Source organism: Cetorhinus maximus, chromosome 16 (assembly GCF_964194155.1).
Source record: "Cetorhinus maximus chromosome 16, sCetMax3.hap1.1, whole genome shotgun sequence".
Taxonomy (NCBI): domain Eukaryota; kingdom Metazoa; phylum Chordata; class Chondrichthyes; order Lamniformes; family Cetorhinidae; genus Cetorhinus; species Cetorhinus maximus.
Window position 1 is genome coordinate 72986008 of NC_135894.1, and position 15031 is coordinate 73001038.

The 15031-nt window shown below is 48.9% G+C and overlaps 1 protein-coding gene across 1 annotated transcript in view; it reads right to left on the reverse strand.

The window, feature by feature from the left end:
* Positions 1-2035, reverse strand: part of LOC144691882 (NXPE family member 3-like) — a 67359-nt gene extending 65324 nt beyond the window's left edge. The window contains exon 1 of the mRNA XM_078560459.1: positions 1695-2035. Coding sequence (XP_078416585.1) covers positions 1695-2035 — 341 coding nt within the window. The remainder of the gene's footprint in view (positions 1-1694) is intronic.
* Between the last annotated feature and the right edge of the window lie 12996 nt (positions 2036-15031).

Here is a 15031-nt window from a genome sequence, read left to right on the forward strand (position 1 = left end):
CTGTCCCTATTCCTTATGTTCTTATGATCATACATTTTAACTTTTAAAAATTTAGTAATGGAAAGCTCATCCCGCCCTTGGATGAGGTTTCATGAAAAATGCAAAGTCCGCCTGGCTGATTCGCCTGTCCGCAACCGTAAGGTTGGGTGGACCATGAAAAATCGGAGACAATTACAGCTTTAATTGCATGAATTGGCCTCTTCATTATCGACGGGCGCGCTTCAGACTTTTGTGTGCGCCCGCCGATCGAGCTATCGTGTGAGCACGGGTTGACGTCGGTATGCTCGTCTGACATCATCTCGCGCGATTTTGCGTCTGTTCGGGTCAGGCATGGGCCCGCACGCCGACCTAAAAATTCTGCCCCAGAATAGCAATGTCTGGTGATGTGTTACAATTCACTCAGGGGGTCCCAGTTGCTGTGGCAACATACAATTTTATATGCATGTTGTAACCTGGAGCTATGGATAGTGATGGTTGAGGCTCCAATGTTCTTTCCATCACATGTCTGACCAGGAATCTCCCCTGCTCTTACTTCCTGCCATTGATTTGCATTGGACGGATTTACAGGTTGATATTCATCCTGTTTGGCCACGTTATTTTTATGTCTTGCGTCTATGAGTTCACTAGCCGAGAAAACTCAAATTGCATGCCTTCATATAGTCTTGTTAGTTGATGCTCGCTATCAATAATGGAGAGAGACCAACGTAAGAGCAAACTGTGATTGTTTATTGCAACAGAGGGCAGAGCACTAAATCCTTGCGTGCTCCCACAGCCACCTCCAGCTCTAGACTTATAGTTAACCAGTGGCCCCCGTTGTACATTGATTGGTCAGTACTGTTGCATGATTAGTCTACTTTCATTCTCCTAAAGGTACATGGTAGTCCACTTTATCACATCCCTCCCCCTTTATTTAAAAAATACAGCTGACAAACTTAATAACATGTGAACTATTTGTAGTAATAACTATTTACAAATCAAGTCTCTTAGGAGGCTTCCTCGGACGTGTTGAGCATCGCAGTTCAACAACCTCGGCTGGTTTTTCCGAGACTTTCTTTTCATGAGACAGTTGTCCACCAGGTTCTTCAGTGGAAATTGGAAGGGTTGTCTCCCTGACCCCTTCGGATCCCACAGGCCCCACCGGTACTTCCAAATTGTGTGATCTGTCCTCTACATGCGGAACAGATTCAGGCGTACATGAAAACTGCATTTCTTCTTGTGGGGCTGGCGTTCTTTTGCGGAGATGATCCACGTGTTATGTAATTATTCGGCCATTTACTGATACATTATAGGAGGGGGGTCCAGTTACTGCATTCACCTCGCCTAACAGCCAATTGGGCCCATCTCCAAAGTTCTTCGCAAGGACCGCATCTCCCACTGTGAAAGTTCTTTCGCGACCATGACCATCATGTCTGGTCTTCTGCACCTCTTGGCTTTCCTCCACCCTCTCCTCTAAATTCGGCTGGATAAGGGTCAGGCAGGTGCAGAGACGTCTCTTCATTAATAATTCTGCAGGGGCAATGCCAGTATGTGTGGCGTGGTCTGGTGTGCGAACAAGAACTGGAACAACCTCGTGCTGATGGAGTCCCCTTCCACCTTTTTCATCCCGGGTTTAAAGGTTTGGACTGCTCGCTCAGCCATGCCGTTCGATGCTGGGTGAGGTTTTGATATGGGTAATGCCGTTAAGGGTTGTGAACCTGTGGAACTCCCTGCTGGTAAAAGCAGTCCCATTGTCAGACACAAGGACCTCCGGCAACCCATACACTGCAAAACTCATCCGCAAACGGTCTATGGTGGCAGCTGACGTGAGCGACCGGACTTCGTAGACATCCATCCATTTGAAGCGGGTGTCAAGCAGTAAAAGGAACATTGTGCCCAAGAAGGGTCCCACGTAATCGACGTAGAGGCGCATCCATGGCAGCCCCGGCCATTCCCATGGGTGCAATGGAGCGTTTGCATCTGCTGGCATTGAGGACAGCTTTTGACCAGGGTTTCGATACCCAAGTTCATGCCTGACCACCACAAATAGCATCTTCATTCTGCTAATGCCAGGATGAGCGCTATGTAACTCGGCTAATAATGGCCTTCTTGGAGGCACGATAACCCTTGCTGCCCAGAGTAACATGCCATCCTAGCAGGAGACTTCATATTTGCGATCAGAATAGGGATTAATCTCATCAGATTTAGGTCCACCCGACCAACCATTCAAGACCTGCTCCCAGACGTTAGACAATAGTGGGTTCAGGCTTGCCCACTCATGGATTTGTCTGGTCTGAACAGGGGAGGAATCCAGGAAATTTAACACAAAGACCAGTTCCAGGGGCATTGGAGCCTCCCCGTTATTAGCTAGCAGGGGAAGGCGGTTTAGTGCGTCATCATGTGGATTTGACTACCCGAATGGTGAACAAAAGTGTATTCGAAGGCGGCTAATATTAGTGCACATCTCTGGATGCGATAGGTGGTATTGCTTTGTCTTCTCCAAATAATCCCAGTAGGGGCTTGTGGTCGGTTATAATATGGAAACGGCAACTGTGGAGATATTGAGGAAACTTCCAGCTGCTGAACACAATAGAAAAGCCGTATGACCCTCCTTCAGAGCTGAAGAGAAGTGGAAATGTGATGAAAATTTATACTGTTTGGGGGTTGGGGCAGGTGGAGCTGGATAGAAGGCCAGCGATAGGTGGGGACAAAGGAGGGATTGACAAAGATGTCATGAACTAAAGGACAAAGGGAGTGTTAATGGTAGTGGTTACTGCTAAAAAAAAGGTACTGATAGTGGCATAGAGGTAAGAAAGCAGAATGTGATAATAGCAGAACAAGGGTAGCATTGTATGAAAGAACAACATGGCAAACTCCAGGAGGGAAATGGAAAGCAATGAAGGTGAACAGGGCTAAAGAGACAAACTTCGGAGAGAAGAGCAGTATTTCTTCAAGGAAGGCATTCCTGGAAGAGAAGTGGCAGTGAATTAAACACTGAGATAAAAGCAAAATACTGCAGATGCTGGAAACCTGAACCAAAAACAGAAAATGCTGGAAAAACTCAGCAGGTCTGGCAGCATCTGTGGAGAGAGAAACAGAGTTAATGTTTCGAGTCCGTATGGCTCTTCTTCAGAGCTGAAGAGAAGTGGAAATGTGATGAAATTTATACCTTTTAAGGTGGAGCTGGATAGAAGGCCAGCAATAGGTAGGGAAAAAAGGAGGGATACCCTCCTGGTGTTTGCCATGTTGTTCTTTCATACAATGCTACCCTTGTTCTGCTATTATCACATTCTGCTTTCTTACTTTTATGCCACTATCAGCACCTTTTTTTTAGCATTAACCACTACCATTAACACTCCCTTTGTCCTTTAGTTCATGACATCTTTGTCAATCTTTCCTTTGTCCCCACCTATCGCTGGCCTTCTATCCAGCTTCATCTGCTCCACCCACCCCCTTAAAAAGTATAAATTTCATCACATTTCCACTTCTCTTCAGCTCTGAAGAAGGGCCATACAGACTCGAAACGTTAACTTTGTTTCTCTCTCCACAGATGTTGCCAGACCTACTGAGTTTTTCCAGCATTTTCTGCTTTTGTTTCAGATTTCCAGCATCCTCAGTATTTTGCTTTTACAATAGATAAGCCCTCTTTTTCAATTTGGGAATATCATCTCTCTGCAACACTGTGCGAGATGTATAACCAATGGGTCGTTCAGAGCCATCCACCATTCAATGTGAAAGGACAGCCCCTATATGGCACATGGGATACAGGGTAATTTGATAAGGTGGATTCAAAATTGTCTTAGTTGTAGGAGGCAGAGAGTGATGACAGGAGGATGCAGTGTCCAGTGGCGTACCACAGGGACCTGTGCTGGGTCCCCTATTATTTGTCATTTATATAAATGACATAGATGACTATGTGGGGGGTAGGATGAGTATGTTTGCGGATGACACAAAGATTGGCAGGGTGGTTAACAGTGAGGTTGAGTGTCTTGTGCTACAGGAAGATATAGACGGGATGGTCAAATGGGCAGATAGTTGGCAAATGGAATTTAACCCTGAAAAGTGTGAGGTGATACACTTTGGAAGGAGTAATTTGACAAGGAAGTATTCAATAAATGGCATGACAATAGGAAGTTCTGAGGAACAAAGGGACCTTGGCGTGTGTGTCCATAGATCTCTGAAGGCGGAGGGGTATGTTAGTGGAGTGGTGAAAAAGGCATATGGGACACTTGCCTTTATCAATTGAGGCATAGATTACAAAAGGGGGCTAGTGCCAAAATTGGGAGAGCTGTCCCACAGACTAGTCAAGCAAGAGCCTGACATCATCATACTCATGGGATCATACCTCACAGATAATGTCCCAGACTCCACCATCACCATTCCTGGATATGTCCTGTCCCACCGGCAGGACAGACCTGGCAGAGGTGGTGGTACAGTGGTACACAGTCGGGAGGGAGTTGCCCTGGGAGTCCTCAACATCGATTCCGGACCCCATGCAGTCTCATGGAATCAGCTCAAACATGCTGATTACCACGTTCCGCCCTCCCTCGGCTGATGAATTAGTGCTCCTCCACATTGGAGGTCACTTGGAGGAAGCACTGAGAGTGGCAAGGGCACAGAATGTACTCTGGGTGAGGGACTTGAATGCCCATCACCAAGAGGGGCTCAGTAGCACCACTACTGACTGAGATGGCTGAGTCCTCAAGGACAGAGCTGCTAGACTGGGTCAACAGCAGGTGGTGAAGGAACCAACAAGAGGGAAAAACATACTTTACCTCATCCTCACCAACCTGTCTCCCACAGATGTATTTGTCCTTGACAGTATCGGTAGAAGTATCATTGTGGAGACAAAGTCACACCTTCACATTGAGGATACCCTCCATCGTGTTGTGTGGCACTACCACCTTGCTGAATGGGATGGATTTTGAACACACCTAGCAACTTAACACTGGGCATCCATGAGGCGCTGTGGGCCATTAGCAGCAGCAAAACTGTACTCGAACACAATCTATTACCTCATGGTCCGGCATATCCCCCACTCTACCATTACCATCAAGCCAGGGGATCACCCCTGGTTCAATGAAGAGTGCAGGAGGGCATGCCAGGAGCAGCTTCAGACATACCTAAACATGAGGTGTCAACATGTTGAAGTTATAACACAGGACTACTTTCGTGCCAAACAGCATATGCAGCAAGTGATAAACAGAGCTAAATGATCCCACAATCAAAGGATCAGATCTAAGCTCTGCAGTCCTGCCGCATCCAATTGTGAATGGTGCTGGACAATTAAACAACTCACTGGAGGAGGAGGCTCCACAAATATCCCCATCCTCAATGATGGAGGAGCCCAGCACAGCAGTGCAAAAGATAAGGCTGAAGCATTTGCTACAATCTTCAGCCGGAAGTACCGAGTGAATGATCCATCTCGGCCTCCTTCAGAGGTCCCCAGCATCACAGATGCCAGTCCTTAGCCAATTCGATTGACTCCAAGTGATAGCAAGAAACAGCTGAAAGAACTGGATACCACAAAGGCAATGGATCCTGACAATATTCCGGCAATTATACTGAAGACTTGTGCTCCAGAACTTGCTGCGCCCCTAGCCAAGCTGTTCCAGTACAACTACAACACTGGCATCTACCCGGCTATGTGGAAAATTGCCCAGGTACGTCCTGTACACAAAAAGCAGAACAAATCCAACCCGGCCAATTACCGCCCCATCAGTCTACTCTCGGTCATCCATAAAGTAATGGAAGGGGTTGCCAACAGTGCTATCAAGCGGCACTTGCTTAGCAATAACCTGCTCACTGATGCCCAGCTTGGGTTCGACCAGGCCCACTCAGCTCCTGATCTCATTACATCCTTGGACAAAAGAACTGAACTCCTGAGGTGGAATGAGAGTGACTGCCCTTGACATCAAGGCAGCATTTGACCGAGTGTTGCATCAAAGAGCCCTAGCAAAACTGGAGTCAATGCGAATCAGGGGGAAAACTCTCCGCTGGTTGGAGTCATACTTAGCACAAAGGAAGGTGGTCGTAGTTGTTGGACGTCAGTCACCTCAGCTCCAGGACATCACTGTAGGAGTTCCTCAGGGCAATGTCCTAGGCCCAATAATCTTCAGCTGCTTCATCGGTGACCTTCCTTCCATCATAAGATCAGAAGTGGGGATGTTCACTGATGATTGCACAATGTTCAGCACCATTCGTGACTCCTCCAATACTGAAGCAGTCCATGTCCAAATGCAACAAGACCTGGACAATATCCAGGCTTGGGCTGACAAGTGACAAGTAACATTCGTGCCACACAAGTGTCAAGCAATGACCATCTCCAACAAGAGAGAATCCAACCATCGCCCCTTGGTGTTCAATGGCATTTCCATCACTGAATCGCCCACTATCGACATCCTGGGGGTTACCATTGACCAGAAACTGAACTGGACTAGCCATATAAATACTGTGGCTACAAGATTAGGACATGGGCTAGGAATCCCGCGATGAGTAGCTCACCTCCTGACCCCCCAAAGCTTGTCCACCATCCACAAGGCACAAGTCAGGAGTGTGATGGAACACTCCCCACTTGCCTGAATGAGTGCAGCTCCAACAACATTGAAGAAGCTGGACGCTGTCCAGGACAAAGCAGTCTGCTTGATTGACACCACATCCACAAACATTCACTCCCTCCACCACCGACGCACAGTAGCAGCAATGTGTACCATCTACAAGATGCACTGCAGGAATTCACCAAGGCCCCTTAGACAGCACCTTCCAAACCCACGACCACTGCCACCTAGAAGGACAAGGGCAGCAGATAGATGGGAACACCACCACCTGGAAGTTCCCCTCCAAGTCATTCACCACACTGACTTTGAAATATATCGCCGTTCCTTCCCTGTCGCTGGGTCAAAATCCTGGAACTTCTTTCTTAACAGCACTGTGGGTGTACCTACACTACATGAACTACAGCGGTTCAAGAAGGCAGCTCACTACCACCTTCTCAAGGGCAACCAGGGATGGGCAATAAATGTTGGCCCAGCCAGTGCAGCCTAGCTCCCATGATGAATTTAAAAAATCATCGTCACCTATTGTCTCCTCTGAAAGCCTGTTCCTTGAATTGAACTTGAAGTGCTGCACAGTGACTGAGGGCTTTGGTCTCAGGTGGTTTTGTACAAATTTTATTAACTCATCGAAAGTCTTTGAGTCTGGGGCACTAGGTGATGTGAGGCTGCGGATCTGCATGTGGACAAAAGAGTCGCCCCCTTCTTCTCCTGCCCCGCAATGTTGTTAGCAGTAAAAGAGAACACTAGGCATTCGACATACTGAGACCAGTCATTTGAAGTGGGGTTGAATGGATCGACACTCCTGAACTGCGGCATCGTGAATGACTACAAGGGGACTGTGCTTCCGATGGCTTCCCAGTTAATGACGAATTCAGGTGTTTGGCTTACCACGGCTTTCTTGACTACCGTTGATCAATTTCTGTTTTGCCTTCCACAGAGTTGCCCTCTCCCTGGGGTCTCTTATAATTTTCTGTCCATAGCCATTTTTCTGGCATGTACCTCTTTAAATGTATAGCCGCTTTAAGAGCAGTCTCCATTTTCTAAAACTCTGTCTCTGCAGCTGTCGGCTTTTCTGAGCTGTGTTCGTGCGCTTTTTGAGTTTTGGCAGGATCCCCACGATCGCAATTCTGCAGGGGTTTTGTTCTTTTCTCTTTTTTTCTTCTTTTCATATTTAAAACTGCAGCACTGCTTTCTGCTCTGATTGCCATCTACTTTACAACAAGTACAGATTCTCTTTCTGATATTTTGCTCACCTCTCTTGTGGATTCTCACTGAGGATCTTACAATTTTGCTATCCCATCCTCGTCGCCCATTTTATGTCTTGTGCCTATGAGTTCACTAGTCAAGTAAACTCGAATTGCATGCCTTCATGTGCATGGGGACGAAATATTATAGTGGTATTGTTGCTGAACCAGTAATCTACAGACCCCAGGGTAATATTTTGGGGACCTGGGTTCAAATCCCATCATGGCAAATGATGGAATTTCAACATAATGAAAATTGAGAGTCTAATGATAACCATGAAACCATTTTGTTAAAAACCCATCTGGCTCCCTAATGCCCTTTAGGGAAAGAAATCTGCCATCCTTACCTGGTCTGGCTTACATGTGGCTCCAGAGGTTGACTCTTAAATGCCCTCTGAACAAAGGCAATTAGGGATGGATAATAACTGCTGGCCTAGCCAGCGACTCCCACATTCCATGGATGAATAAAAAAAATATATATTTGTTCATTGATGCTTGCTGTCAATAACGGAGAGAGACTGACATATTGCAACAGAGGGCAGATCACTAAATCCTTGTATGCTCCCACAACCACCTCCAGCTCCAGACTTACGGTTAACCAGTAGCCCCCACTGTACATTGTCAGTACTGGCTATCACATGGTGCTCCACTTTACCGCAGTTATGAACACGCCTTCCTTGACCATACACACCTTGCTTGGCCATTAAGTCCTGGGGTGGGATTTGAACTTGGAATTCTGTCTCAGATATAGTGACATTACCCACGGCATCATCTCTACATGTGGCCCATCCTGTGGTCCTTGAAGGGACTGTTATAGGCAGTCACCAAAACATAAGTTTTTACAAGATATTTACAGCTGCATATGGAGCCAGGAGGAGTCACTCTTGTTGCCCCGGATCCACAGTGGTGCAGAAGACCATTGCTGTCCTCCTACTGGACTCTGCCCCTCTTGATCTCCTTCCTGTTCCTACACCCTTTCACAATTGACCCCTTCCTTCCCCTCCCAATCACCTGCTCTCTCTCTCTCAATTGTACCCCTCCTCCTGAAGGACCTCCTTCCTGGTCAACATCTGCCCCCCCTCCCCAATCGCGTTCCGCCCTCTTCAGGCCTACCTGAGGACCACTGGAGGTAGATATCAGCTCAGTTTTGTCCTTGTGGAACCACTGAGCTGTTTCTGGTTGTCCAATTGTTGCCTGCTGCTTGCTGACAATATGATGAGGCCCAGTGCCTAGCCTCAGGTGAGGTTCATGCACTGTCATTCCACTTCAAAACAGGAGACAGAACAAAACAGGAGCGCTGTGTCTGAACAAAAAGCCAAGAATGAATCCTGTTGTAAAGGTTTGGTGTTTCACAGAGAGGTTTGAAGGCTTGTATAGTTGAACATAAACTGTTTATTGGTAACCCATAACTATTTACATATCTAAGGTACTGCCATGCACGGATGCTGTCTCCATGTGGGGTCCTTCCAGACTCTACTCCAAATAGTCCACTATCATGTGACTCTCTGCCTCATACCATGGCCAGTACCATTCTCCAGTCCCACATTAACCTTTGCTCTGCTGAACACCCTAACAGGGATTTTCCAGTCCCAACCGTGGCAGGCTTAATGGCAGGAATTGGGAGAGTCGATAAGGTGGGAGCTGAAAAATCGGTTTCCTGCCTACATGAAATGATGGCGGATCGCCATTCCTGCTAGGGGCCGGCATGAAACCATTTTGCATACCGTTAATGGATGCAGATGAAGCCCCAACCGGAATTGTTACCCTCATCCACTTCGCCAGCAGGATATCACACCGGTCTGGAACACGTCTGGACCAATGTGGCATGGACATGTTGTGACTGACCTGGAAGAAGGCCTTGGGTGGTTTGCGGAAAGTGAAGATGGAGGCCTCCAGTGACCACAGGCCCTGAAGCACCACATGCAGTAATGGGTGTGTGGAGCATCAACCACGTGGATCTTCGCACTGCAGGGGCCTCCAGGCTGTGGATCTTCACACTGCAGGAGCCTCCAGGATGTGGATCTCCACACTGCAGGAGCCTCCAGAATGTGGATCTTCACACTGCAGGAGCCTCCAGGATGTGGATCTTCACACTGCAGGAGCCTCCACGATGTGGATCCTCACACTGCAGGTGGTTGGATGTTTGAGATACTGTTGTGAGGGCCGATAGTCTAGGCTGGAGTGGTGGGAATTTGTTGGGGAGGAGAGGATTGAAAAGGTGCAGCAGGTGTAGAGGCCTGGGTGGGAGGGGGGCGCAGGGGAGGTTAGGTATAGTAGGGAAAAGAGAGAGATGTTGCGGGAGTCGTGAAATGGGTGAGGCAGCTTATGGAGTGGGAGGGTTGTACGGGCTGTGGTGGAGTGTTGTTGGGGGATTGGGGTGTGCAGATGTGAACGGGCATGGGTTGGTGTGCAGGTGTGAACGGGCATGGGAATGGAAGAGGGCAAAAGCATTCAGAGGGAGGGGTCCATGTTGACAACTAATGAGTCCTGGGGGGGCATACTGTTTTTCATTCATTTATGGGATTTGGGAGTCGCTGGCTGGGCCAGCATTAATTGCCCATCCCTAATTGCCTTTGAGAAGGTGGTGGTGAGCTGTCTTCTTGAACCGCTGCAGTCCATGGTGTAGGTACGTCCACAGTACTGTTAGGAAGTGAGTTCCAGGATTTTGACCCAGCGACAGGGAAGGAACAGCGATATAGTTCCAAGTCAGGATGGTGTGTGGCTTGGAGGGGAACTTCAAGGTGGTGGTGTTCCCATCTATTTGCTGTCCTTGTCCATCTAGATGTTAACGTTCCTGGGTTTGGAAGTTGCTGCTTAAGGAGCCTTAGTGAGTTCCTACAATGCATCTTGTAGATGGTTCACATTGCTGCCACTGTTCATCGGTGGTAGAGGGAGTGAATGTTTGTGGATATGGTGCCAATCAAGTGGGCTGCTTTGTCCTGGATGGTGTCAAGTATCTTGAGTGTTGTTGGAACTGCAGTCATCCAGGCAAGTGGGGAGTGTTCCATCACATTCCTGACTTGTGCCTTGTAGATGGTGGACAGGCTTTGGGGAGTCAGGAGGTGAGTTACCCACTGCAGGATTCCTAGCTTCTGACCTGCTCTTGTAGCCACAGTATTTATATGGCTAGCCCAGGTCAGTTTCTGGTCAATGGTAAACACCAGGATGTTGACAATAGTGGATTCAGCGATGATAATGCCATTGAATATCAAGGGGCGATAGTTAGGTTCTCTCTTGTTGTTGGTCAATGCCTGGCATGAATGTTAGTTGCCACTTGTCAGCCCAAGCCTGGATATTGTCCAGGTCTTGCTGCATTTGGATATGGACTTCTTCAGTATCTGAGGAGTCGCGAATGGTGCTGAACGTTGTGCAATCATCAGCGAACATCCCACTTCTGACCTTATGATGGAAGGAAGGTCATTGATGAAGCAGCTGAAGATGATTGGGCCTAGGAAACTATCCTGAGGAATTCCTGCAGTGATGTCCTGGAACTGAGATGATTGACATCCAACAACCACAAACATCTTCCTTTGTGCTAGGATTTGACTCCAACCAGTGGAGAGTTTTTCCAGATTCCCATTGACTCCAGTTTTGCTGGGGCTCCTTGATGCCACACCGGTCAAATGTGGCCTTGATGTCAAGGGCAGTCACTGTCACCTCACCTCTGGAGTTCAGCTCTTTTGTTCATGTTTGAACCAAGGCTGTAATGAGATCAGGAGCTGAGTGGCCCTGATGGAACCCAAACTAAGTCAGTGAGCAGGTTATTTCTATGCAAGTGCTGCTTGATAGCACTGTTGATGACTCCTTCAATCGCTTTACTGATGATCGAGAGTAGACTGATAGGGTGGTAATTGGCCCGGTTGGATTTGTCCTGCTTTTTGTTTACAGGACATACTTGGGCAATTTTCCTCATTGCTGTGGTAATTGTTGATAGGAAGGGATGATGAGGGTTAAAGGGGGAAGTGGGAGCTGGAAGGGTGGAAGGCTGAGGGTCCTGCGATGATGGTAACTGGACGCTGAAGGTTGTTGGAGGGGACACGGAAGTAAAATCGGATTTTGGGGGTCAGCAGGATGAGGGGGCCTATCTATTGTCACAAGGGTGGGCTTCTCATGGAGACAAGGGACGTGCACATTCACCAGCACGTGATGCAGGATGATAAGTGAGGGTGATAGAGTGACTGTGAGGAGGTCAAGAGTCACACCAGGAGGGTCAAAAGTTATGGGGTGGGGGGGTGGGTGGAAGGTGCTGGGCTCCACCTGAAAATTCACACGCACTATGGCCACTTGCAAGTATCTAGAGTCTCGAGGTGGGGGTCTTGAGATGCTGCATAGGAGTTGGGACATCGGGGGTGGTCGGAATGCATAATTGAAGGGGAACCCTGCACGTAGTACTGACAATGCTAAGATGTTTCAACAGATGAACATATGAAGGGCAAGGGCTCAGCATGTGCGGGGAGACTTCTTGCACATGGCTCGCAAGGGCCCCGGCAAAGATCCTTGCCTCCCTGCACATGCATGATTCTGGGGGGCATAGACCCAGCCTGGGGTGTCCCCATGAAGATGGGGGTGGGTGGGGTCAGGGTGGCACACAGGCTTAACAACTACAAATTGCAATTAAACCACATCAGACCTCATTAAAGTGCAAGTGTGGTCCATTTACGAAAGTGTAAGAACATTAACAATTATAGTGCACCTGTGCAAACACATGTGAAATCACAACTTCTTAATCTTTTATTCCCTACCACTTCTTCTAGTTGCTCCCCCGACATCTGCGGCAGGGCTGGAGGCAGTCTGCTGATCAGTTTGCACTGTTGTCTTGGATGACCTTGGCGGCCGTCCTCTGGGGGCCCGAGGCCTGGAGGGCCCTGGCTTACTTTGGCTGTCCTGCTGTGGGGCAGCTGCTCTCTCTATGGTCACAGAGGATGAAGCTGAAGTGATTACAGAGAAGGGGGATTCCGTAGTGCCGGACACCCTCAGAGAGTCCTGAGTGGAGGTCCTCCAGGTGTCCAACAGCTCTTCCTCTTCCCTTTGTGTGTGCAAGGGCCCCTGCCTGACTCCTTGAGGGTAAGGGGCACCTGGAGGGAAGCTGATGTCCTCCGTCCCCCTCTTGCATAGCTGCAACAAGACCTCACCCATGGCTACAGTGATGGAGTGCAGATCTACGCACATCTCTGACAGAAACTTGGCGTTCTGCTGGATGAGGTTCTCCATGGCGTTCGCCATCCCCCCATGGAGACCTCCATGCATGCACAGGTCAGAACCACTTCATCAGAGAGCAGGCAGCCGGACTCCTCCACCTCAGGTGCCACTCTGTTGAGGGCCTTCACCATCTCTGCCTGATGTTCCCGTCCTCTCACTGCATCTCCAGTATCTCATGCAGGGCTGACCCAATGGCTCATCATCGGGCTTGGACATCGCAGATACCTCTTCCCCAGCAGTCCTCCAAGTGCCGGTGAGCTTAGCTGATCCTGCTTACTCCTGTTCTCCGTGTGGTGACCAGCAGAATGTGAGACCCTGCCTGAACGAGATTTAATACCCACCAAGGTGAATGTCTCTGGGCTGGCGGAGGGTGCAGGTGACTTGTGTGACGGCTGTACATGTGCACTTTCTTCCTACTCCTCAATGTCCTCAGTCCTCTGTGGGCTTGTGTAACAGCTGGTCAGGGCTGCTTCTTCTGGCCTTCCCCTCATCCTGCTAGAACCTGTAAGTGAGAGATGAGAGAGCGAGTCGTTGCATGAGCTGCCTCCAACTTGGAAGAACACATGGCCCTTAGGTTTCTATGTGACTACATTATTCATGGATCCTTACTGGATGAAGGCCACCTGCTGACCTCCATCTGCATAGGCTAGGTCCAGTTCCTCCCCTGACAGCTTGGCTGCCTGCTCTTTGAACTCATATGTTTCCTCAGGTCAAGACAGGCCTCCTCCTGTCTTCTCTCTCTCTCTCCTGTTGTGCTGTAACTGTTCCTGCGCAAAGAGAGAAGATGGGGTTGAGAGCAATTGGGTTTCAGGTATCTGTCTCATGCTTCCACTCTTACAAATTACCCACTGGTTGTGTACCATGTGACTGATGCACTGCAGGTTGTCCACAAGGGTTCTGAGGCAGCACCCTCCAGAACGGTGAACCCATGCAGATATAAGGATAAGGCTCACAGATGCATGTCATAAGTGGTGCTTGCTGGTGCCCTCAATGCTTAACCCCCTTCCCACCACCTCAGACAGTATCTGAGCCCTCTGTGTGGAAGGGTCAGGGACCTGCAATGGCCTCTCCACCTGCAGACTAGATGGGCTGCAGTGAGGCTATGAGGCATCGCCGAACCACGTTAGCTCTTTAATGCAAGGGCCGCACAGAGGGCGCTCTTGCCACTGAGGCCCATGTCCCAGCTACCGTTCAATGAGGTCAGTTTGAGCAGTTGAGAGTTCACTTGCCCTGGTGGCGGGAAGTGTTTTTTATTCATTCATGGGATATGGGCTTTGTTGTCTAGGCCAGCATTTATTGCTTATCCCTAATTGCCCTTGAGAAGTTGGTGGTGAGCTGCCTTCTTGAACCGCTGAAGTCCATGTGGTGTAGGTACACCCACAGTGCTGTTGGGGAGGGAGTTCCAGGGTTTCCATGGAATGAGGTCCTTCACCCATTCCCGGCACTGCAGGGCATTTCTCCAGTGGAGGCCATGGGCACTGATCACCCTGCTGACTTCCTCACATCTAGGGTTGGTCACATGGCTTGGCCTCCTCCTTCCATCCCTGGAGTACAGGGAGCCCCTCCTGGCCTCCACTGTACTGAACAGCACATCAAGGGAAGCGTTACTGAATCTGGGGGCCAGAGCTCCCTGGGATCGCAGGGCCATCTCCTCCTTCCATGGTGGGTTCGCGACAAAGAAGTTGATGTCCAGGCACCTGTTAAGTATGGCACCATGGTATTACGGCAGGGTGCACGTCATCCAGCTCGCCTCCTCCCGCGCAATATATTGGGAAACCCCTGACTGCAAAATTAATGAGCCCAGCATCACGCGATTCAGCGCGAATTCCTACCGGGCTCCATGGCCCAGGATGGAAAATCCTGGCCTCCTATACTACAATGACATGCTGCTATCACTTAAAGGCTTATTACAACAAATCCCATCAAATAAAGATAACTTACAGATTTGGTACTCCCAGCATGGAACCGTGAATGCACATCAGAAATTCTGGTAGATGAATAACACAGTTTCTGGCTGTTATTTCAACCAGTTAGAAAAAGGTGTGAGTGCACGCTGTG